Source organism: Pleuronectes platessa, chromosome 9 (genome assembly GCF_947347685.1).
Source record: "Pleuronectes platessa chromosome 9, fPlePla1.1, whole genome shotgun sequence".
Lineage (NCBI taxonomy): Eukaryota > Metazoa > Chordata > Actinopteri > Pleuronectiformes > Pleuronectidae > Pleuronectes > Pleuronectes platessa.
Genome location: NC_070634.1, coordinates 9,276,943 through 9,302,423, shown reverse-complemented (window position 1 = coordinate 9,302,423; position 25,481 = coordinate 9,276,943). Strand labels below are relative to the sequence as shown.

The 25,481-nt window shown below is 40.2% G+C and overlaps 3 protein-coding genes across 3 annotated transcripts in view; 1 reads left to right on the top strand and 2 right to left on the bottom strand.

Annotated features, from left to right (window-relative positions):
• Positions 1 to 280: 280 nt before the first annotated feature.
• Positions 281 to 3,276, bottom strand: pigc (phosphatidylinositol glycan anchor biosynthesis, class C). The gene is made up of 3 exons (XM_053430392.1): positions 3,227 to 3,276; positions 1,560 to 1,791; positions 281 to 1,451 (listed from the first exon to the last, which is right to left on the bottom strand). The coding sequence occupies exons 2-3, from the start codon at positions 1,785 to 1,787 to the stop codon at positions 795 to 797; spliced, it is 885 nt and encodes a 294-aa protein (XP_053286367.1). The 5' UTR covers positions 1,788 to 1,791; positions 3,227 to 3,276; the 3' UTR covers positions 281 to 794.
• A 1,045-nt stretch (positions 3,277 to 4,321) lies between these two features.
• On the bottom strand, positions 4,322 to 9,036 carry tmed5 (transmembrane p24 trafficking protein 5). The gene is made up of 4 exons (XM_053430916.1): positions 8,715 to 9,036; positions 7,979 to 8,076; positions 7,218 to 7,398; positions 4,322 to 6,460 (listed from the first exon to the last, which is right to left on the bottom strand). Exons 1-4 carry the CDS (start codon positions 8,901 to 8,903, stop codon positions 6,242 to 6,244), a joined length of 687 nt encoding a protein of 228 aa, XP_053286891.1. The 5' UTR covers positions 8,904 to 9,036; the 3' UTR covers positions 4,322 to 6,241.
• An 810-nt stretch (positions 9,037 to 9,846) lies between these two features.
• The window catches only part of suco (SUN domain containing ossification factor), a 40,912-nt gene continuing 25,277 nt past the window's right edge, over positions 9,847 to 25,481 (top strand). Inside the window, 1 exon segment of the mRNA XM_053430286.1 lies at positions 9,847 to 10,146. Within this exon segment, the coding sequence (XP_053286261.1) occupies positions 10,094 to 10,146 (53 nt within the window). The 5' untranslated portion in view covers positions 9,847 to 10,093.

The following is a 25,481-nucleotide window of genomic DNA, read 5'->3' as shown; positions in this document are numbered from 1 at the left end:
ACTCGGTTATCAGTTACACATTGGTGTTTTTGTAGTTTTATTACACAGTGCTATTTATAATGTCGAGAAAAAACTACAACACATGGAGACAATACAAACTAAGCATGTCCCCAAAACATCTGTTGGATATTTTAAGACATTTAAAAGATTTAAAGGCCTTAAAATCCGGTTGACCAATTTTGGGACAACCCTCCCAGTAGCGATATGTTCCATTGACATTCGCTCTTACAGAAGAAAAGAAAAGACACAGTACCTTTTAATAAAAAGTGACAAGCAAATCTTTAAATTCTTAAATTCAGATTTAATTTAAACAGTTTTCAATAGAAATTTGAGCCCTCGTTCGTAATAAAACCACATAAACACCACACAGACACACACACACACATCCATTCAAACCCAGCATTAACAAATATTTACACAAGCATAAACCAAAATCTCCCTGATTACTAAAAACATGTAAAATAGGTACATAGCATTAGTATGTGTCTAGTAATTCAGATAATTATAATAAAATGATCAAATTAAATAATATTATCCATGCAAAGTCTGTGGTCAACAATTACATTAAGACAGTAGCAGGTTTAATGTTAAAATATTTTCATAATCTACAATAGAATAGTGTTGTCATGGCTCTCCAAACAGAGGTGGCTAAGTGATAAAAGAGTTACTGTTTTAGTCAGTTTATATGTATAGTACAAGCATAATACTTGGACTGATGGTAAATTAAATATATATATCATATAAAATTCCTCCACCCTAAATGTCACTATGAATCAGGAGCACTGCTTCGTCTTTTAGTGATGAAAGCGGCTGAGGTCCTCATGAATCTCCGCCTCATCCCAGGGTCCATGGATGTTGTCCTTGTGCCTCTGCAGTCTGACAAGTACTAAGGGACAGAGTAATGTAACACTTCCGAGGGCCAGGGCCAACAGCACCGCCCCGCCAAGCCACTGGGAACCCAGGCCTCCTACCCCTCCAATACAAATTCCCACACACACCCCAATAAAGTGGCAAGGGGCATTCTCTCTCAGCCTCTGTAGCAGACAGGGCCAAAGGGCAAACACCAGCAGGGCACAGCTGAGCATGGCGAAGGTGTGCAGGGCCCCGGGTAACCTAGAGGCTAAACAAACAGAGGCAAACAGGGCCGCATTTAAAGAGAGGCTGCCCGGGGGTGACGGCTGGGCGTAAGGGAAGAATACTAGGTGGGCCAGCATCATCACAGCAGACATGGCATACACTGTGTCCGTACTCACAGACTCTGTTAGTGTTTTTAGAACTGGCGAGAAGCCAAAGGTGAAGGAAAGAAAAATAGTGGCACTCTGCAAGTTGGCCAGATGTGTGCGGGGCCCGCAGCCCGATTCAACACGACATGTCAAGGCTTGGTGCAGTCCATAGCCCAGCAGGCCACAGATGAGGCTGGTCAACAGCAGCGTGTCAGGGGACAACAGACCCTTAAGAGAAAAACAAAGAAGTGGATTAATTATAATACTCAGGTACATCATCAATCCAGTCAAGGCATGGTGTGCTCTATGAGGAGGATAGATCTTCTAAAGCTTCACCTTCTCCATGTAGAGCCAGAGGGTGATGAAAATGGCCACACAGGACAGCTGCTGTCCCACACAGCCTGCTTCTTTCACCACGGCCCAGTAATGGTAGTGACGAAGGCCCTCGTTCCTGCGCAGTTCCTCCAGGAACCTCTGGTCCACATAGTTATCAGGGAAGGGCTGGCGCTCCCACAACACCTTTCGCCAGGGCACAGCTGGACCTGGGGCACTGTCTGGCCCCATCACCCTGACCACACACACACAGACGGATTTGTGAGAAAGCATGTTTGAGCTAACATGTAAAAGGTGAAGTTTAAGGCTGAACACCTCCAGACTCCCAGGAGACGCTTCCAACACCCCCAGACTTACTGTGTGTTACCTAGTAAAAGTTCATTCATTTGACTTAGTTTAAAATATCAAGTATCAACTAACGAGGGCCATAAGCTCCTGCACTACACACCTACACAGAGGTAACTTCATTAAACTGTGCAATACTCTTTTTCTGTCTTTGTGAAATTTATATACCTTCCTGCGTATATTCAGATTCAATCGTATTGCTATTTTTTTAATTTTCACATCTTAATATTAACTTTTTTATTGCATTGTTATTTTTCTTAGTTTTTTACCTGTCCATTTGTACCATACAATTTACTGCTGTCACTTGGCAAATCCCCCCAGAGTGACACCACACAGTGTGGCTCTAGGTTTTCACAATAAAGCATTCTGAATGATTAAACACACATCATAGCTAACAGAAAGTGTCTTATCAACATCGGCACTAATTTACCACAGTGTAAACATATCTGACAATCCCATATAATGAGTGCGTCCAGGTAGCTGTGCAGTCTTGTGTGTAGTGTTGTGTTTGCTTATGGATGTTAGTGTATTTAACCAAGGGTCCTTGGAGGATGCCTATGAGATCTTGTCATAAGGAAAACAAAGTCAACTTATGATAGTTAATGAAACTGTAAATGGCTTATATGCAATTGGAAAGTAAAATGTTAAGAGTCTCTCTTTGTTCTCTTGCAACACAGAAAACTGAATGCATTTATTCTGCCTAGAGAGAATAAATATAAATGGAGGGTGTGCCTGGTCCTACCGCTACTACAAACGTTGTTCCTTTGTGGTATTTCCTGTTCTTTGATACAGTTGTTGTTAATAAATTGCTACATGAGCAGTGGCATCTCATGTTATTCATCGTCTTATGTAGAATTGAAGGTAAGGATAAAAAAATGTATTTCTTCTTAAGTTTATCACAGTTTACTCAGACACCGTATCAGTCACACTGTAACTGATACTGGAATACAGTCTTTGAGTTCTTACCTATCTATAGACACCAACATCATACATATGGATCTGATAGATGTGGAGCTTTTCTTGATTCATACTGACTCCAACCCGAGAGCTAACAATCTCTCTAATAAACTTTCATTAAACAATATCTCATTGAATTAATCACAAACAAACAGCTTTACGAACTTCCGCTGACACGATTTGGGCTGATATTAATCTTAACTGAGTTCACTGCATTTTGACGGTTGCGCCTTTTTAAGAGAAACTATAGCTACTTCCGGTTTTAACGCGATAGTCAAACCACCCACACCACATGTAAAAGTGTGTAAATAAACACTGGAGAGCGGAACTGTCTCTATAAATGAATGGAAAAAACGTTTCCCACCTACCTGGGATGTGATTGTTGTGAATGTACTTCCTCATCAAGTCATTATCCCGGAAGTGAAGCGCATGACCTGAGCTCACAGCGCCCCCTGTTGCTGGAAGTCTTGTAAAAGCACGCTGCCAGCTTGTCAGAACAATACTGATTACATCTTTTTATTTTCAATGTGTGTGTTTGTGTGTTAAACATACGTGGCCACTGCTCTGCGGACAGAGACAAGCCAACATACCTGTGACAACATTTCAAACTGAAAATGTTCTCACTGTTTGTGTCAGTTTACAGATATTTTTCATGGCAACCGTGGGACTCATCGATAACCTTATCTAAATTCTGTCAAGCAGCAGTTTGTCAGTGTGTGGACCTCAGCAGCCAATATCCCATGTTACATACAGCTCATACAGCCAGTCATCCAGTCGGATCAACGCAGCCGCAGACACTGACCACCATGATTATATCTACCAACACATAGATTCATAGAACAACAAGGAAACCTTATTTGGGATTTAATTTGAACTTGTCACACTAGTTGTATTTTTTAGTTTTCTGATGATTAGGCCTCTGTTACATGTAGACTATCATAGACTGTAGTTGCAGAGATGATCATATCTTCATGATGACAGTGTTTTCAGAAGGACTGGATCATTCAATCAGCATCTGATAGGCTAGTTGTATAAAAGGGCGATGCTATTAGAGCGTTGCCAAAGAGGGATGGTTATGTTTGGGCAGAATCACCTGTGCTTAGCAGGGCTCTCTGGTTCTGTACAATAGCAGTGCCTAATTATCAGATCCCTGTGCCACCGAATGAGCCCAGATGGCACAGTAGCTGCATGATTTAGTAACTGCTAGGTCATCTAAGCCGCTGCATACTCAAAGAAGCCCACATATCCAGCTTCTCTTTTGAACATTGCGAGATATGGCGTTTTAACTTTTCATAAATTTCCTGGGAAATAATTCATGAATCTAGATGGAAAAGTACAAGTATTTAATGGACTGAAATCTATACTAGATGTTATAAAATAGACAGATATGTATTTTTGGTTATTATCATCGATGAAGTTTTATCTTATGTCTTAACATACAGTACAAATAAACACAAACAGGGTTTTGTTTAGGACAAAGAGGTCAAAAAAAATTATGATTGTTTTTATTAATTTACACACACATTTAAAACTACAGAGCATTAGTGGAATAAATACCATAGCAGATCACATTCACTTCTCCCCACTGTTCCATCAGGGTAGTAAAAATATTTTTTTCAAAAAACAGTGTGGCTGTTGAATAAGACAATTTAACATACTCCTTCTCAGTAACATAGAAATGCTTTAAAAAATATTGTATATTTTATTTTTGTAGAACTCTGAAGTACTTAAGAATGTAATAGAAACTGGTTTCTACTATAATCTCCATCACTTAATCTCAAAACACACTAGTTAAATGAAGCACTAGAAACCATGGTTAAGATTAGCCGACAGAGGAATAAAGGATGGTAATAAGCAGCGAACAGAGGATGAACATTTCTTACAACCACACATCCTGTGTTTCTGCAAGTATGCCAAATACTCTGTTTGATATACCCAGACTGTATGGCAAAAACATTGTGAAAACAAAAATAAGTATATTTTTTAAGCACTTTCACCATATGGCTGGCAATGACTCCATGTATGATCTCTGCCCAACAGCAGAGCCGGGGAAAATAGAAATGATGGCAGCATGGAGCTTCTAACCATGTTTCAACTGTGATATCAGTAAATACCAATGACAGAAATACTCTGAGCAAACACATTCACAAGTTACCAGAGTATCCGAATAGTATACACACGACCAATGAGAGAAAAGCCTCAAAAGTGCTCCTCCACCGACACATCAGGGAAAGTTACACACCCATTTCCGGGGGGCCCCGATAATTCAATAATACTCCAGGACTCATAATGTTAAATTGCTACTTTGGCTAATAAAATGTGAGTATCAGATTAAAGACACAAGCATTTAAAAAGAGAAAGAGTGTGGCCAAAGCAGTGAATTGTTTGTGTATATCAAACTGAACAGTGCATCCATGTAGCAGTGGTAATGACCTTGCAGGTGTCGCTAAGATAGAAATAGACTTCTGTCACCAGAACGACAAGGCAGACTGAACGTCTTCTCACAGTAGGCGGCTGTAATCAGATACCTGCCATGTCACAGCAGAGGGTCCTGGAGTTGGCAGCCCTTTAGGCCACTAGGCTACAGGTCAGAGCAGAGGAGAGAAGTCCCAGGGTGGGCAGAGATTTTGGCTCAGTTGTGTTCCTCTTACTCCCTTGTCCCTTGGGTGCCAGAGAGCAGCAAAAGCAAAGTTTCCCCATCTGAAAACCTGGCGTTTCAGTATTGGTATAAAAGACGAAAGTGTGACTTAACTTCTGTTAACAACATAAATGTTTGTAACAATGGGAAATATATTTAAAGGCCTCACAGACTGACAACAGGCAGCTATATACAAACATCTAAGGCATCTCAGTGACATACAGGTACATTTTAAGGAGAAGCTAATGTATGGGAAGATAAAATAAAAATCTAATACTTCAGACACCATGCCCTCTTCATATAATTTAACTCAACACCCAAATAAAAACCTCAGAAGAAAAAAAAGGAAGACATTTTTGCCATTAGCTCTTTGTCATTTTAGGCTCCTTTAGAAAAAGAGTCTCGTCATGATCATGACAGCGGTGTCACTTCCTTTGAAGACTTACCAGAACAAGGAAGGACTATAAATGAACACCAAACAACATCAATAAAAAGAGAGAGACAAGGAGATTCCTCTTGTAAAGACACTGAGATTACAAGTTCCTGCTTGAAAACAGGGGCTCATGCCGTCCTGTCACATTTTCTTATCAAGAATATCAGTATGTCTGTGTGTATGCATGGACATGTATGTGTATTCAAAATATCTTTTGATAGGAGTCACAAGCCTGGGGGATCAGCTGCAAATAGAAGATATCTGTGGCCGTTAGTTTCTCTCTCTCTGTCTGTCCCTCCGTTGGGAGTGGTGTTATGTACGGACTTTCCTTTTATCTTCAAAGAGCGAGCGAACCAGGTAGACCTGAACCGCCGACACCATCATCATGACAAGGAGATTTATCACCGACCAAATGTTCACCCTGTCATAGTTACTCTCCTGAATGTTTCTGTCCCGAGCCTCGAATGCCCGCAGCAGCGTCTGGATCTGTACACTTTTGCCAAGTCGAGCCTTGACACTGTTGATGCTCTCCTGAAGAAGAAGAGACAAGTCAGACTGAGTGTAAAAAGTATAAAGTATAAAAAAAACAGGAAGGTACAACAAGAAACCTCAAATTCGTTTTATGTACCTGAAACTTGGCTAATAAAAAGCTTTAATTAGTACAAAATAAGAGAGGAATGGTTGTATGACAGCCCTGCGATATGGTCGCGACCTGTCTAGGGTGTCCCCCCACATCTTGCCCAATCTCCGCTGGGTTTGGCTCCTGCCACCTCCCAACCACTAAGGCTGAACAGTTAAGAAAATGGATGGATGGATAGAAATTAAGAGCGTTGAATTAGTTTTGAGGTTATAAACAAAGCAGCTCCCTCAGGTCTGTTTGTTCTACCATGACAAAACAACTTCCTCCACAGCTCGAAGTTACACTTCCTGTTGGCCTGATGTGACTTCTGACACAAATTAGTATGAGGGAGGGGGAATGCAAGCTGAAACATTTCGCTTCCCAATAGGTGAGAGTTCAGGACATTGTCTATTGTTGTAACTCACTCTCTGTGCCTTTGGCTGTATGTGGTGTATTGCAAGCTATTTTGTGGCCAGCCTGCTTGCCTGGTCACTTTGTACGACCTGTGTCAACATAGATGGAACGGTGACAAATGTCTCAACGGCAGACAAGAGAGGGGCTTGGTCTAAAATATTCATTGTGAAGAAATCACAATCAAACTTGTCAAGACCTAACCCTGGAAAAGCGATGCCTGTCATCTTCTCTATGTCAGAGTTTCTGAAGCCTCACCATAATGTCCTCCAGCCTCATGTCAAGCGTGTCTGTTCCCTGAACATACTCCTTCCATTCATCTGGATCTTTGTCTGCATCCATATTGTCCAGGATCAACTCAAAGAAGATAATCTTCTCAGAGACGGAGCTGAATGTGTTGTCAAAGCAGAACATGTAGTCTCCATCCTCAGTTTCAACACTGCAGGAAAGCACAGGAAGGTAGAGCTTACACATTGATCTCTTCCATTCATGTTTCTCAGATGATCTATTTAAAATGCTTGGGACTTGAATCTGAAACTACAGTCCCATAGAAAAGTATTGGGATGTCAAGTCCTATTCATTTGTATTTATTAAAAACTAAAAACATTCGGGTTCAAAATCAAAAGATTGTGTGAGACAAGAGTTCAGAATTGTAGCTGTTATTCCCTGGTATTTTACATCTAGATGTGTTGAAGAACACACGACATAGCAACTTTCCGCTTTATTGTTTAAACATTTAAAAGCAATAAAAAAAGTAAAAAAAAAGGTTTTGGATATCCCCCTGATTTGGATCCACAACAAAATTGTATTAATTCATTGTGGGGGCGAACTCTAATGAATTAAGAGCTAATGACTAAACAGATGCGGATGAAAATATAACCACCTTGGCAGAGTCGCTCAAATCTGAAATATCTCATACTCATCTTTTTAACTCAATTCCAAATGTCTTCAATGTTCAACAAAAACAAAAGGAACTGGCCATGACACTCCAGTACCTTTCGAGAGAAGTGTGTACTTACGTGTGTACTCCATCCGATTTGCGGTAGTCACTATACAGCACTTGGCCAGTGGGAGACGAGATATCAAAATCGACATCGAGACCGGCACCATCTAATACCTGTGGAAGGTGGACACACACACAAGGTAAATGGTAGAGAAAAACGAAGAAAATTGAGAGATATTAAAAGAACAGTAGCAGTTTCTGTAATATTCATTTCAGACATCACCCTTTGAGGAATGCTAATCTGTTGTTCTCTCAAAGTCTCCCCCATTCTCCACTAGACTTGGAAACATATTCCTTCACAGCAGACACTACCACAGATACATGACATTTCTCGGAATGTTTCACACAGGCACTTACGTCACTTAACATGTACACACACAGTCACAGCTATATTCAGTGCTCTGAGCTGACCAGCTTAACAGGTTCCTAACAATATAGAAATCGAGGTGTGAACAACTGAACATGCTTCTACACTTGCACAACACGTGATTTGATTTCAAATGTGGTTTTCATCCAAACCAACCTTGTAACGAACCATGCATGAATGTGTGTGACTGAGAAACACACCACACAGCAAACGTAGACAAAAAAAACAGGCTAAACAACAGGTTTAACAAGAATAATGTTATGTCAACGTTGACTTAACAGTTGAATGCTGTCACTGGTTCAGCAGAATGCAACCACAGAGAGATAGTTGTTCTGTTTACTCGGCAAATGTCAACAGTCTGCTGAGGTGTATGAGTATTTAGGACCTGATATTCAATCTCCAGGGAGGCATCTTTCCTCATGGTCTGGTAGAAACACTCCTTCCGACCGGGAGGCAGAGTGAACGTGAAGTCGCTGTCCAGGGACTGGGAGAAGGCAGCCAGCGCCACAAACCTCTCCGAGAGCAGAGCCACAAACACGGGCAGAACACACAGGAACGCCCTGTGTGCCTCCATAGTGAAATCCAAGAGAGCCGGCTCGGTGTTAGTTTGTGGCCGCCACTGTGTTGCTGAGAGGAAGAGCAGCTGACGACGTCCACACAAACTTCACTGGAGTTGAAATGTTCTCAGTACTTCTGACTGTCCATACTTCAGGACCCCGCCTGTTCAAATCCCATACACGTTTTTTCATTACCTAAAACAACACAGGATCAATGCACTGCTAGTTTGTTTTAATTCATTGTAATAATTCACGTTATTTATTTTACCATCACATATTATACATATTCAATAATTGGTACAGGCACATTTTTAGGGTCCTTATTAAATTGCATCCTGGGATACGTGGTTCTATTGCTCTATTTGGTGTAAACATAGATGTGTTAAAACATTTTTTTTATTCCAACACTGCAATTGACCAATGCAAGTAGTTTATCAAATTAAAATAAGGAGAAAAGTAAATAAAATGAAACAAGGTTTAAAAAATATTAGGGAGTAGATGGAATAATACAATTTAGCTGTATTTAGTCTTGAACTTTACAATCAATGATTGTATTTGAAATATCCTTCCATTCTGGTTTGAATCCTACATTTCTTGTATATGATTTGAAGGTGTTTCGTGATGTTGAGGAAAAAGTACACAATGTTCACATTCCCCACAGCCCTCTCACCCCCCACACACACTTAATGAAGTAATGCACACATGAACACAACTGTATTTGCATTTACAAACCCCATGTAACCACAAACTCCAGTTTGAGTGAAACATGAGTGGGTTGTGATCACATCTGTGTGTTTATTGCTTTGTTGGTTTTATATCAGAAAGGTGACGCGTTCTGCTCCACATCCTCAGTGCAGCGGGAGGGGGCGGGCTCTGTTCCAGACACGGCGCTGCAACCTCTCACGCAATTGGGCCGACCATTCCTCAAAGGCTTCTTGATTGGCCTGACGCGGGGCGTGGGTTGAACCTACCTAGAGCGCAGTTGCCTGTCAACAGCAGTAGCTGCTAAAGCAAGAGAAGAGGCGGACAAGCGCCGCACAATGACAACTAGCAGAGCTTTAAAGTGCGGGGCTTAGTCACAGGAAACGTTGCCCTGCTAACTTGTGATTAGCAGAGACTGTGCGCTGGTTCTTCGGGGGGTTTGTGAAGCCGTGAGGGATCAGACAAGAGCCCAAAGAGCGAGGATGTTGGTCCCCGCGGGAAGATAATGAAGAGGCTGCGCGTTTTGTTGGTGTGCCTCGTTGTAGCTCTCCTGTGCTGGTAAGCCTAGCTCCTCCACCCACCTCACCGACGACATGTAACCACACACATGCCAGCCAGGAGACACACGGTCGGTGGTGACCGCACCGTCTGTCACGTCGTTGTTCTCCCCCTGTGTTGTTATCTATTGTTAAATATCCGCCGCTCACCAGTGAAACCATCCCCCGCAGCTGCTCAGCTAACATGGCCAGCCGCGCTGTGGGATGTGTAGTTGACCTCCAACTGGAGAAAAGAGCCTGGATATGTTTGTTTGGTGTCGTAACTGGCTGACCAACTATGTGTTAGTAGATCAGTTATATGTTGTTGTTGAATATCAACACAGCTAACTAATCTAAACCGTTGAAATTAGGCTGAGCATGCAGTATTTCTGTATGTTAATAGTGACAGGCTACTTTCTCTAGAATTATATTTCTGCATATATAACTTCCTCTACCTGTCACTTGATGCTTCGACTAACAATTATTGCGTCATGTATTATTTTTCAATTAAAATAATTGTCCACCTAAAGAGTTTGTGCCACAGCTACACCATCAACTAGTTATAGTACTTGCAATGGTTCTCATTTTAGAATGAGTATATGTATCCAACAAGCTTGGGAAAGCAATACAGTTTTCTGTTTTTAAGCAAATAATACGTAAACATGTTGCGATTGTTTACCTTATTAATAAATAACTTCTTCAATAGTTGGTGAAGGACAAATAGATTAACCTTAGGTCAACAAGGGCCAGGCAATACAACAATATCAGTAATTGTTGCAATCTTATTCAAATAATAGCAATACATTCAATACATATCAATACATTGCTTCTGCATTGTGCAACCAGGCAAAGCAAAGAGGTATAACATAATTGATCTACCTCAGATTTTATCATGGGTTTTTCATTCTCTGCTCCCAAAGAAGAGTTTAAAACCTCAAACCCTCACTCTGGAGAAGGAGATCAGTTTATCATGATAATTATCCATATTGACTGATATAATCATTTTGATCTTGATATTTTTTTCTGGCCGTATCTTCTAGCCATAGTGTCAAGTAAGTAATTATGGTTGATCAAAATCTGGTGCTCAGCTAAACACTGACCGGCTATAGGTTAAAGTCATTGTAAAGGTAATAACCCATGGTAAAAAGTAATCAACCATTATACTTACAGATGTCACTGATCGGTTTCTGTGCAAATAAACTGACCAAATCCAAAATGAGGGTTGACATCAGCTAGATGAACCTAACTAATGAATTTGTTTAATCTCACAGGCACGGAGCAGGTGAAACTAACAGGGTTTGTGAAATGGGATTATCAGAGCAGCTCACAATCCTCCTTTGTCATGAAAGGTGACTCAGGGGCTCGGGAGCTTCTCTTGGAGTGACACGAAGAATTCTCTTTTCTTGACAATATAGAAACTGAGTGACTGTTTTCTTTGGTAGAGTATATAACCTTAGTCATTATAGTTAGTTGACAAATAAGTTATTAATATCATAAAATAATACTTTTTGAGACTCCAATAACTAAGCTCTTGCAGACACCATGTTTTATGTGTAGACCGTTTTGTTTCCAGAAAATTATAAACCTAATACCCGCACTGCCAGTAAAGAGTTAACAATGATTCTGCAGACATAACTTTGGTCATAATGGATTTCATTCAGGCTTGAGTGCCCATCTTTATATCCAATAGAGTCTCCCCTCCTCCCTGCTTCCTCGTAGCTTAAGAAGCAGATCTTAGTCCTCATATTTGATTTATTATCATAGACACTATGAGCGTAACATAATGTCTTCATCAATAAGTCAAACTTGCTCTTGTGCAACTCTGCTGTATTTTATTCACGGTATTCATGCTTTACTAAAAATAGGCAAACTGGCATGAATAAGTCTAAATGTTTGGTCAGCCTGAAAAGAAGAACACGAGGGGACTTGATGGATTGCAAACAGAATCAGATGAAGCATCCACCTCTTAGTTTGTAACCGTTGTACCTTTTTATGAAGAATCATCACCTTCACATAGATTAGATCATTTTGAAAGGTTTCAGGTGGTTCTCAGATAGGATTTATCCGGGCTGGTTGTCATTGTAGAGGACAAACAAAGAAGGACGGAATGAAAACCCAACATTTAAGCAGGGTTTTACTTTCTGCCTGCTGAACAACTACCACAGGAATCAAGAAAGATGTTGTTAGTCATTTTAATTCAAGAAATGTCCAAAGACTAAATCTACAAATCAGACTGGTCTCAATCTTCAATAACGGGTGGATTTGATTACAGCTGTGCATCTCCAGCGTTTGGTTGCTTTAAAACGCTGGTGCACTCTCTCACTTTCCTACAGATTAATTATTGTCTATGCAGCCACATGCATATACTACATTACTAATGCAAACCCTGTTTAGTGTGTTGCTGATGGCTTCTCACTCCTCCGTGCCAACTCTCACACGTCCCAGCGGGAACAGCAAATCAGTGAAGGAAATCGTTTCAGTAATCCGAAGGTTTCCAAGGCAGCCGCGATTTGAGGCATAGAAAGAGGCTCTTTAGTGGGGGACTGGTGAAAAGTTACTTTGGGGGGGACATTCTGTCATTGTGCTTTAACTCTAGTTTTTAATTAACCTGTACTTTATGAAATGACAATGGCTAATATGGACATTTCAACATCTTTTAGCTATGTGAAGTCTTGCCCTCAGTAGGCTTCATTACTGAAATGCCATAGGCATAGCAGAATGTGTTCTGTGTTAAATGCTGCCCCTGCACTCGCATAGTCGGCAACAGGGGTGTTACTGTGCACTGCTGTGGCAGGCTGATGCCTTCAGCATCACTAGTGTGTCAGAAGTGTGTGAATGTGCACTTCAGGTGTGTTTGTGTGAGGGTGCACATTTACAGCCAGCTTAGTTGTCAGTAATAATAGCTCCCGACAGACATGCACTTTCTCTCCCCTATAGATTTTAAGTCCAGTGCCGAGATGTAGGCTGAATGTGTTGTGTCAGCAACACATTCAGCTAACACAACCCTTATTGCTGTTTACACACTGATCGAACTCAATGTTGTTTAACCTCAACAGTTGACATCTAATTGTATATTCTGTCCAACTACCAACGAGGCAACGTAAACAACTGGACTGCAATCATTGCATTTGCTCAGTAGTATGCTCAACAGAAATAGCTGCATGTCTTGTCATTCTCTCATTCGGAGATTATTATTATGTAATGTGATTAGCACTCATGAGATAACTCTGTAGCAAAATATCCAGCTGGGATTTTCTAATATATTCCCCTTAGACTAGCATAACAAATCTTTGCAATTCTCTCAATATGTGCAGGTGCAATAAAGTTGTCAACCTAGTGCTGTTAATTAATCTTATGTTGGTTCCATACTAATCAGGATATTTAGTCAAATAAACTTTTCCTCTGATTTTGGACCTCGCGTCTAAACGCAAACTGCGTTTTAAATCATATTTTTACAAACGTCTTTCAAAATGCAGATTTCAGAATTCTGGTTACTGTGTTTCTGTGTGTACATTTAAAATGGAGTATTTAGGAAACTGTAATGTCACAGTTTACTTCGTGCAAGTACACTGATGCTTTGTGTCATGATTTTTTTGGCATGTGCCAGAAACAACAATAATAGAGGTTATTTACCAGTGTGTGGCTATTACATGTTACAAGTTCGTTGCTAAATTTATCATTCACAGGGTCTGCTACACTCCATATGTGTTGGACCACAACGCTATTCTCTGGTATTTGGTGGATTGTTGATGGAGACTTTATTGTCACCTACTGGCTGCTTGTTTGAGTGTTTTTAGTCAATTTGTGTTCTCATCTGGACAAAGATGTTGTCATGAGGACAGGGTTTAAGGACTTTGAGTTAAAATGTCTTTAGAGTGTTGTGGAATGTGTTTGCCTTTACTGCTTGTGTTCCGATCTTTGTCCTTTATGTTTTGGCACCAAACCATGAGAAGACCACAAGGTATTGCTTGTTTAACCTGTCCTTTTTCCACAACCATCTATAGGATTTCATGGTCTATATGGACTTGTACTTGCCCTGTGCTGTAGATAAGGGTTTCGCAACTCACATTTCCAGTTCTTCGGCAAATGTTACCTTCTGCTCTGCAAAACAAACATTTTGTCACTAGAGACACTCAAAAGGAAGATCACAAAATGAGTATGTGCTTTCTGAATGCAGGGATTAAAGTCATCACTACACTCAGTTGGAGCCAAACAGGGTACGGTCTGCGCAAGATGGATGCACCCATGTGGTGTATGTCCTTACCACTTGGCTATCAGGGTGCCCCCCGTATAGGAAGCTTCGCAGAAATCTTGCAAGTGTCCCAGGAAGGACAAGATCGTCTCTCTGCATATTTAAACAAATCCTAATTGGCCACATCAGTTAAGATGGGCCTGTGAACGTTTTTGACTAGCCCTTCATGTCTCTTTATTTCCCGTGTCTGTGCACAGAAGAACAGGCTGCATTTAGTACACACTACGCAGTACAAAGAAGCAAGTCACATTATAGCTAGAGGAGCCTCTCGTGTGTTCAGGCCACATTGTAAAAGTTCCCCTTTTTGAGGCAGTTATTGCATAAGTAGATCCTCCTGGTCACTGTGCACTTGTAGCCATGGAGCCTCTCATAAGGCTTGTGTTTCTGACTGGTAGATACTCACGGCCATCTGTACTGGGCACCGAGAGCAAATGTCAAAGAAACAAAGACAGCTCTGTGTGTGTTTTGGGTTATTCCATCCTTGGAAAGGGAGTGGTGTCGGAACATGAAGGTGAAAGGGAGGTAACAAAGCCTGCCTTTGGTCACGATGATGTTGCTTACTTTAGCCTTTCCTTGATGCTCATCACCTCCCAGCTATTAATTTAATCCTGCAGTCATGCTGTAACGTTTGTGGCCCTGCAATACCATGTGGTTGCTGTGATTTACAGCATGTGTGTCTCTACATGTGCTTTGTTATCTCTCATCTTTAGCTCAGCATTCATTAGATGGCCCTTTGTTGTTCTGATATTGTACTGCTGGAAACCTGGGCTTTGTGAATAATGTGACCGATTGCAGGAAGAATTACAATGTATGGATTTAGTTCTCTGGTACCTTACATATTCCCAATTGTATTTATAGTTACAGGATGTTGCCACATTCTCACTTCCCGTTGAGTTATGGATAGGCTAAAGGACTTGAGCAACACTACCTAGTCATGTATTATGTTATACCACCTTTCAAGGAGCAGGGCGGCTGTGGTTAAGGGGGTAGAGCATTCGTCCGCCAACCAGAAGGTCGGCAGCTCAATTCCAGTCTTCCCCATCTGCATGCCATTTAAAGCATTTTGAGTTGTGTACAAGACCAAGTGCTGCATACCAGAAACACATTTTTTTTATCTCACAGTATAAAGTGATCATATTATCGAGTAAAATAAATTAGCGCATATTGTTAGGGCTGGGCGAAAGGACTTCAAATCAACATCACATTTTTTCAAACATTTACCTCGATTCCTGTAATGAATTTAATCGACTACCCCATAATGAGCATAGTGGTAAACCGGCAGTTTGTGAATACAATGCATCGGGGAAAGTATTAACCGACATTAGAAAAATTAAGTAGGTAGGAGGTTATAAATATCAATACATATTCGGTTAATTGGCCAGTCCTATATATTGTGAGGAGCTTGGAGTGTATCCATGTAGCATGCTTGTTTTCTTATTCTTTCTTAACCAGCCTAACTTTCTGAGCTAAGGTACCTCTTATATATATATATATAAGGTGCTTTTTGTCAAATAAGGGCTCTGTTTGATTAACTTACATCAATTAATTTACAAAGAACGTCAACTTCTACTTCAGGATTATCATTCGCTGAAGTCCTGAACCAGTTCTGCAACTTCATGTCAGTATTTCACTGTAATGTTACAGCAAACTCTCATTGTAAAGGAATATGCAAGAACAGATTGAACATTTGCTGGACCCATCTTGATGCAAAGCTATAGTTAACAATGAATAATTAAAAAAAGCAATGGCAGCACGCTAACCACTATACTTTTCCATGAATGTCAATTATTGTTAGTAACTAGTGTTAGTAAAAGAAAAGTGTTTTTTCCTAAATCCCCTCTGTAAGCTAGACAAATGTACTGTATCAACTTGAGCTTCTGGTGCCAACAGATTCATTATTAAAAAGCTCCTACAATTTGAACACACCATATTGAGTTTTAAGGACTAGGATTTTTATTAGCTAACTATCCTTTGTTAAATCCAAAATAATGATCCCAAAAAATAACTGCTTACATCAGTTTTTTTTGACAATGGTTGGCTGGTTGCACATGTTCAATGTACATATGGGTTTTAATTAAATACTTTGACTGAGTCTGGGCCTGAGCAGCTGTCACTGAATGTTTTATAACTTGAAATGCATGACCTACCTTCTGGAATGAAAACGTCTTACTTCCTGGACTGTTGGCTGAGAGACCAGAGTCTCAGTAACTGAGAGTCCATCTTTCTGTTGTTGTTGTAGCATGCCACAGTTTAGTACAGAAGGCTGACAGCCCTAGTTTAATGTGAGGGGACAGAGCTGGACTGGCACTCCAGACCACACTATTGTTCCTGCCCACTGGCCATGGAAACTGATGAGCACTCTGAGCTCTTTTGCCTGCTGGCTTTTCTGCTTCCCAGCTGCACGACACTGTATGTCGATGCTTTAGGCTTGTGTCTTTTTTTATAACATGAGCAATGTGAGGTAGTCTAAGTGAGCTAATGCCTTGGGTAGATCTAATGTGAGGCGAAATGAGGTGAAATCTGCAGCGGAATCTAAAGCATGTGCTCAGTGGTATGGCGAACAAGATTCTGTTTGTGACGGTAGCCAGGACCCTGCAGCTGTATTTGTCAATATTATTTGTTCTGCACAACATTTTTTTTTGGTGAATTTTGTGACCTTAACTTCTAGGCTTGTCATCAAAGAAGCAAGACAAAATGTTATGGGTGGCTGAGTTGATGCCTATAACAGTCCAACTTTTCAAAAAGAATCACGATATTCCTTTCTCTTTAATTCCTGGAAGCAGGAACATCTTTGCTGGTTCTTGTTGGTCACATAGTTTTTCAGTAAAAGTTAGACCTGCTGTGAGTTGAATGAGGGCCAATGGCCTGAGGCTCTTTCAGTGGTTACAGAGCAAATGCCTCTGTTTACCGTGTCAGTGAATAGCACTCTGAGGGTGGAGACTGTTGAGTCTTAAAGGTGGAGACCTGCGTCAGAATACTAATGTTGTTTGGGTATGGCAAAGAGAAGACAGTTCATTGATTAACTGTTTGATTAATGATCTTTCAGTTAAAATTTGTTTTGTTGCACTTTTTGTATTTGTATGGTAAATATCGTACACAATTTTCAGTCTTAAGTTGTTTCACTTTTCATGCATCTTAGTACAGCCGTGTGTTTAAATTACTTGTGGATAGGTGACTGCACTAAAACCATTTGCTTTTTCCTGCCCTGCTAGAGAAAGGGACTATTTTTCTCCTCCTGAAAATGCTCTGGTTTTCTTTCCCTCCCCTCCCCCATTCTTGCTTGCTGCTCTTTTTGTTTACCTTTAAGAGCAACTGAGTGGTTCTCAATCTTCTTCAGTGTGCGTGTTGGTCTATTTCTCTTTTTCTTTGTTCGCGTCTTAGTCTTGTAGGCAGCATGTGTGTAACTGTCTTTGCGTGCATGTACCTTTGTAAGTCTGTGTGTGAGTGAGGGCAATATACAGAGGGCAGGTCCTGTTCAAGTCTGACACATAGTGCTACTACAGAACATTATGTACTAAAGCTAATGAGGGCATGTTTTCCTAAAGCCGGCACATATAGACAGACCCACCAGCTCTCAAGTACCCACCATAATACCAGTGCCTTAAAATCTTCTTTCCAAACCTGCCTGCTAAGTGTAAGATCCCATTATCGTATATCACATGCTGAAATAATTATATATGTCCTACACATTAGTTTTTGTTTTGCTGAATATGTTGCTGTGAATATGTGTGAAAGAGTCCATAGTATTCATGTCATTTTTTTCTTACATTTTTAGGAAGTTGTGCAATGTTTACATTGTAGCGCCTATGGGACATTAGTGTTTCATCACGCTGCACGTTAGGACATTGTGTACCGGGGTGAATGTTTGATGAGTTTCTGTGCTCCCACTGTGCTTGCTGATGCATGCATACTGATAAAGAGCGCACATGCATTGTTGAGTCCACACCCACGCCAACCTACACTGGGAAAAATGGCTTTTCCTATCAAATTACATTATATCACATGACTGCGTCCTTCAGTCCTTTTGTTCTGAGTCAATGTTCCTGCTGTCACGTTCCCAAACCTCTTTGATCCCCGTCTGACTTGCACTGCTGTGATGCTCGACACCGTCACAGCTCGACTGTTGCCAACACACAGAGTCCCTCAGAGTTTTGTCATCATATTTGACTTGGTCTTAATTAATTTCACTGCTGATGAATGCAATGTTGTTCAGGCATTTTACAGACTGATACATGATATGATTCTGAATCCAGTAGAAACGGATGTTAAGTCCAATTGTTGGTATAGTTTCCGTTGTCAAACCCAGATTATATCCTAAATGTATTTTGTAGCTATTTGCCAGGAACTTAAATAAATGTAAAGTAGAACCTTGACTTTTTTTTATTTTAATCCCCACTGAGAATAGTGTTCTTGCAATTTGAACTGCTTTAATAGGCCAAACCATTAATCAAGGGAATAATAAATCAATTAATTGATGATGAAGACAGTTGTAAGATCCAGCACAAAACACAACAAGGAGGAGACAGCTTCTGTCTATACATTTACACGAAAATGACACTCTCTATCGGGGACTTGTTAGGTGAATATTATCTTACAGGATCAGCACTCGCTCTCCACCCTCATGACCAGGCCTACTTGGCACTACAAGCTTATTTCCAAATAGAGGTGTGTCTGTTCATCCGCACTGCAAAGGCTCCTGTGTACATGGAAGTACTTATGTGCGTCAAAAAAGTCGATCAGAAAGACAAACAAGGTTCACAAATAACTTAAACTAATGTGGATTGTCAGTTTATTTCCATTGTACGGATTGACTTTAAGATTATGATCACCTGGCTCTGATGAGAATCCGGATGAAGTGGTGTCATTCTGCCGGGAACTACTCAGCATGAGTAAGTGTGTTTTTATTACCCTGACATTTTCGTAAGAATTATACTCCGCCAATCAAGTTCTGCCTGTTCATAATTATGGCATGAGTGTGTAGGCACTTTGTTCCTGAACAGGGCTTTAAGATGACAAAATATCATCCAACTTTGTCATGTATTACGTTTTTACTCGTTTCCCTGCAGTTATTTCAGCTCCCTGTTTGAAATAAACATAGTAAGTCATGGCAATAAGGATTAAATATGGAATCGATCCATAGCAAGAGGCCACAGCAAATCTTACCAATACCTGCAACTTGAAACTTTTTGATTTGACTATTTCCCTCCAAAGACATCTCAGTGCAGATCATTTTATAGTCTGCTGGTTTAGTGATTAACCTACCTGTGCTGCCTGACTATTAACACATTTATCACTTAACTGCTTGTGTTAAAAGTTGCTCTGTTTTTCTTGTCATGCAGAAACCCTCACTGGAAGGAAAACACTGAGGTGTCAGTATTTAAAAAAAAAAAAAAAATCACTTCCTGGAATTAATTTGAAGAAGTTTAAATGTTAAAGATTTGATTTAACACACATTGATGTAACAACTCTACATCTTCTCAAGCTTGCCAAGTTATTTTCTTGCTGTGAACTATTAACAAGTTCCACATCTTTCTTAAGGTGTATAAAAGGGATAGACCCCAAATCTTTTCTGATGCAGATCTTTGGTTCAGTTAGAACAGATTTCCTTCTCTGAGAAATTCGATAGATTGAGACCCAGATCCTGTTACCAGGAGCAAGCGAAGTCTTTAATGTTTCTGCTGGGAGGCAGTTTATGTTGTATATCTTATTCTTCTATACAGCAAGTCAGCACACAACATAAAAGCACTAAGAGAAATTAGCCTGCAGCTACTCCATCCCCATCTTATAGGCCTTATGTCACTCCATGAAAAGAAGAGTAGCGAATAAAGAAATGTGTTTTCAGGACAAAGGTTTAAACTCTAAGAAAAACCGAGGTTCTGTCAAATGCTGCGCTGCTTAGAATTTTCAGCAATTTGAGTAAAGATACATTGGCACGGTTATCATAACCTCGTTTATATAAAGGTGCACTGACAACTTAATTTCTGATAATAGTTGACTGGCATGATTCAAATTTAGAGGGGTCTGTGGGACATCTGGCCCTGGCGGTTCATTCCTTAATCTCTGTTTTGAATTCAACAGTGTGGATAAGAACAAATTACATTTTAGAAGTCAGAGGGTTTCTTGTTCCAAACCAAATCTTGTCAGGCCCCAAGCTGAGTTTGTGGGTTTACATAGGAGGAGGAGTTCAGGGCAAGCACAGAGCCAGTTTTTCTGTGTGTGCAAGACTTCAGGAGAAGATGTAAAGGGGAAAAGAGCACAGTGTTTCTGTTTCAGTCATTAATATGGACCTCGGTTGCCTATCTTCGTAAGGCAGTTATAACCTCAGTGACATGGTAACAAATAGGGGCCTATTGTGCAGGACTTTGTGTGTGATAGAGCTATTCACCAGTTCAGCCACGTTGTCCTGGCTACGCGGAGGATGCACCAGTGGAGAGGATAATGGAGGATCAGCAGGCTTTAGACCGAGCTGCTGCCTGACATTATTCTATGCTTTAATGTGGAGGAAAATTAAGACGCACATGCAAACTTCAACACATAAATACAGTCAGTCCTCTAAGGCTGGATTTTTAGGCTCCGCTTCCCCCTCCTCCTTCTCGTCCAACCAGTGACGACATGTTTTTCTCTGCATGGCAGATGCGCTGGCCTGCTTCTACTGGCAAGCCCTGGTACATCCCCCTGCCCCACAATCCACCTCTGCCCACGTGGATCCTGTTCTCTCTCTCTATCTCTCTCTCTCTCTCTCTCCCTATCTCTCTCTATACTCACTGCTCTTTCTCTATACGTTCCTCTTCGAGATTGTTTTTCTTCTTGGGTGTTTAGCAGAGTGTGTTAGTTACATATAGGTTGTCTGCCTGTATGAAGGATTGGAGATGTAGCACTGTGGGGAAAAACGTGCGTTGGTTCGTTCGCTCCCTCTCTGTGATCATATGATTAGGCTGGTGACGATAGGGTCAAAAATGTATTACCATGATAAATAACATTATTATTTTTTATAAAGATTAATGACTGTCTCTCTGCTCTTAAAGATGAGTTAAATCAGAACTTTCACTAAGGAGAAAAAAGTTTAACTTTTAAACTAAATTATTCTAAGCTGTTTTATTGCCCAAATCTAGTCACTACATAATTACATGTGTCTCCATAGCCTGTTGCATCATTTACCCAGATCCAGTCCCAGCACCACATGTCATATATCAAGAATACTCTGAACGTCTCTGAAAACTATCACAAGACTTTGCTTCAGGGAAGATCATACGGATGCACAATTCACTTTCCTGTTAAACTCACAATCGCCTTAACATCTAGTCGAGTGCCTTTGGCATGTTGTTAAGCACTTTGTTAGCACAGTCGGTTATGACACATCTCTTATTTATCCATCTCTTTGTTTTGGCGTCACATTTGACCCAGTGACGCAGTTCAAGTTTCTTTATTTAAGACCATTATGGAAGTAAAGACTTGGTGTACATCATGTGCTATTGGTTAGTTAAAGTCAGTGTGTGTGTGTGTGTGTGTGTGTGTGAGACAGAGAGAGTCTATTTAATGAAACGCAACAAGCAGCTCTGAGATTTAGGCCAGGGGCTGGACATGCAGCCACTAATCTGTCCTGGCTCAGCTTGTTTATAGTACGTGTGTTGCACTGTCATGCCATGACCAAGATGGGTGTATTATTGTAAGTCGCTTTGGATAAAAGCGTCAGCTAAATGATAAGTAACAATGTGTATGAGGGAGCAGATGGACAAAGGCAAGCTGCTGTGAATCAAAAATTACAACTGATGTATGGAAATCAAACTCTGAGACCAGGTAAACATCCTGCCTGAGAAGAGATCAGAGCTCAGTGCCATGTAGCTTGTGAGCGTTTCTGACTCGGCCTGTTGTCTCTGCAGGTTTTTGTTGACCCAGTCAGATGGTACAGTCCAGTACAGTTGATTTGATCCAGTTATGGCCCGAGTCTGAATGGTCCTAAAGCCAACAGGAAATATCAGGGGATTTGGCTGCTCGGAACCAGCACAGACAGAGTATCAGGATATGTAGTCAGTATGTCTGGGTGCATCTGTCCAAAGCTGATTTGGACAGATGCATGTTGTCACCCGTGTCTGTATGTTGGTGTGTTGCATTGGCCAAGGAGGTTTTTATCAGTGTTTGTCTGTAAGTTGGCAGAATTACACAGAAATATACTGAGCAGATAAAAACGTAACTTGGTGAGGAATGCAGTATAGGTCAGGGAAGAAGCCGTCAAATCTTGAGGTGAATGCAGGCAAAGGATTTTTTGTTTTACTTTCTTCAATTTAGGGTGTATTTGTTTGTTGAAATGTTAACCAATTTCTCATGGAATAGTTCATGTAGGGAATTGATTGACTTTAAGGGGATTGATTGGCCTTGGTGGAGGTATTTGGCATTTTGTGTTAATGCGTCTTAAGTGTTGAATCCAAGATTTTCTTTTCACTTTCTATACAATTTTTTGACGGATATATCATAGATATATGATAAGTTTATAATTAAGGTTATCAGTCCACTCCCTTTTTCTTTTATATTTCTACTATAAGAAACAGACCATCTTGAGCATGATTGTGGTGGAGGTATGGTCTGCTGAGTGTCATTCTAGTTCTTTAACTGTGTTTTAGACGTCAGAGGGGAACCTATAGGAAAGAGAGACCGGGGCCTCTGAACTCGGACAGGAAACGGTGTAAGGAGATAATGAGGAAGAATGCACCTGCCGGCTGCTGACTCATTAATCTCTTCACAAGCTCTTCCTTCCTTAGCTTAGACATGACCCACTAACGTACAGTACACGGCACACTTAAACATCCATTCCTTTTGTGATCTATGCATTTCTCTCCATATGTGGGTCATATGTTCTCCCCTTTTATGTTTCGTAACCATTCACATTCAAAAGTAGGTCAGAGTACACCCCCATCGCAGATCCTGAAAAGCAGCACCTTCACCTATCCCCCTCCCCCAATTTCCAGCTGCTTTTTTTACTTCCGAGGAGAGATGTCAACACTCGCTTCTTTCAGTTCATTCATTTAGCTGACACAGTGCAGCGGAGGGGGTTATCATTCAATTAACAATTAACAAGTAGCTCATTTTGTAAAAATCATTTCCGGTCTTGATTTGTTCCACATAGTCTAATCTCTGCAATTGAATATTATTTCAATAGCGATCTGTGACTTGGCTGTTTACCATTCAAACATTTAGGCAAATCAGTCAAATTTGATCCATCACGGAAGTTTATACAGGATTGTTAACTCTGTGACGTGTTCACTTAAAAGCGTACTGTGTTTTGTTGTCCATTAGTCACCTGTATGTGTTTACACAAGCGTCCTCTTATCAGAGTGATTAAAAGGTTTTTACATTGGGGTGTATTGATTCTCCAAATCTGCGTTTCCGTTGAGACTTTGATCTTTGAGCTATGATTTGTGCCTGGGGTGGAGTAACTATTACTACTGGCATGATCTCTCAATCAATGGTTGGATCAAAATTGTCATGGGACAAACAACAAAATAATCATAATGCAAAATATTTACAAAATGTACAGCTTGACCTTTAAAAAAAATAAAAAAAATAACTATGTAATGCTCTTGATTTGTTTAAGCCTTAATTATGAAATGAAAAACAAGTTTCTTACCTAAGTAAATAATGAGAAGTCATCGGGCTGCACCTGCATTGGTGGTAGTGGTTTTGGGTATTGGTATGTTTTAGGTCCTATAATGCATTCGGTCTTGGTTTCTGAACCGCAAATTATATGTAAAATTTGAGGGTTTAAACAGATTTGTTGATTAACAATACTCTATGTAAGTTATGACTTTTCCATCTAAATGTAAATACAACTGCAAATACAATTTTGAAAGGTTAGGTTTTAGACGTTTTGCTTGTCATCTCAGGGGGTGACTAACATGAGCCTGACTTTCATCAAAGTTCCCAAAACTCAATCAATGAATGGTTGTTGTTTTTTTGTGGTATGGACTTTTACTATTTGGGTCTTTAAGAATGTATTGTATTTGTTGTGTAGTTAAATGGCATACAAAGGAAAACTAGTCATTATGTGAAAGTAGAGTGTGAAATTAGAGGGTGGGAAATCAAAGGTTTCTCAGAAAATGTTAGAACTTTGAAGACCTTGATTTAAAATAAGCTCATTGACACCTAGCGAATCATTCAGACCATGCGCGACCTTAGAAAAATGTGTTGAGCAATTTAATGGCTTTGTGGTATTCTGCGCAAAGACGCCAGAATGTGAGTCTCTCAACATGCAAATATTTAACAGAAATTCAAGGTCCATACAAATACTGCTCTCTTTACAACCGCAAAGTTCCTTTGACCAAAGAAGGATAAATTCTAGCATATAGGATCGTCTGTGGGAAAATCTGGCACTAAAAATGTTTAGCTAATTATTACATGTTACTTATTTGGGATACAATCAAATGTTTTTCTGTATAATGATTGTATTCTGACACATAACCATGATAATCATCCTCTCATAACTCTCCTTTTTGAGCATTGACTTTGTTTTCTTGTTTTTAGTTTCTTGTATCATCTCATGCTGGTGGATATACAGTGTACTAAGTTATGCATAGATGTTAGGTAACTCAATGCTTTCAAATACTAGACAGAGATTAAGTGCTGTAACATATATAAGGTTGTGAGAAATCTGAGAGGTGTTGTGTCAAGGAATTAGGATATTTTTTTTACCTCGACCAAGGTTATGTTGTCAACATCACTGATTTCTTTTAACGACATAGGGCATCAACTTTGGTGGAGGAATACTCTCTCCAAGTAGCCTTACTTTAATGATTTCTACTTTGAGTTCTTCCACATTATTGTAAACAGAATATAATAATATATGATAATAACCTTTGCATGTTTTATCTGTTGTTTGTTTGTTGAGGTGAGTGCAACTGGCTTGACTGAACAGAACTTAATTTAATGTCACTTTCTTTTGTTTACTCAGGTCCTCATGGCCCACGGTACAAATGATTACTAAATATATTATAAAACATTTTCACTTTGCGGTTTTAATTTTTTTTCAAATTAGGTGAATGCATTAGTGAGAATGTTTGCCCTGCAGGGATGTCACGTTGTCCTTTTTATATCTGTGGACATTTAACAGCAGA

Excerpts from the sequence above, each read along its gene's own strand:
- tmed5 (XM_053430916.1), bottom strand. The coding sequence starts at position 8,903 with ATGGAGGCACACAGGGCGTTCCTGTGTGTTCTGCCCGTGTTTGTGGCT. Across the intron at positions 8,077-8,714 it reads CCCTGGAGATTGAATATCAG|GTATTAGATGGTGCCGGTCT; the intron begins GTCCTAAATACT and ends CACCTTCCACAG. Across the intron at positions 7,399-7,978 it reads AAATCGGATGGAGTACACAC|TGTTGAAACTGAGGATGGAG; the intron begins GTAAGTACACAC and ends GCTTTCCTGCAG.
- pigc (XM_053430392.1), bottom strand. The coding sequence starts at position 1,787 with ATGGGGCCAGACAGTGCCCCAGGTCCAGCTGTGCCCTGGCGAAAGGTG. Across the intron at positions 1,452-1,559 it reads TCTGGCTCTACATGGAGAAG|GGTCTGTTGTCCCCTGACAC; the intron begins GTGAAGCTTTAG and ends TTTTCTCTTAAG.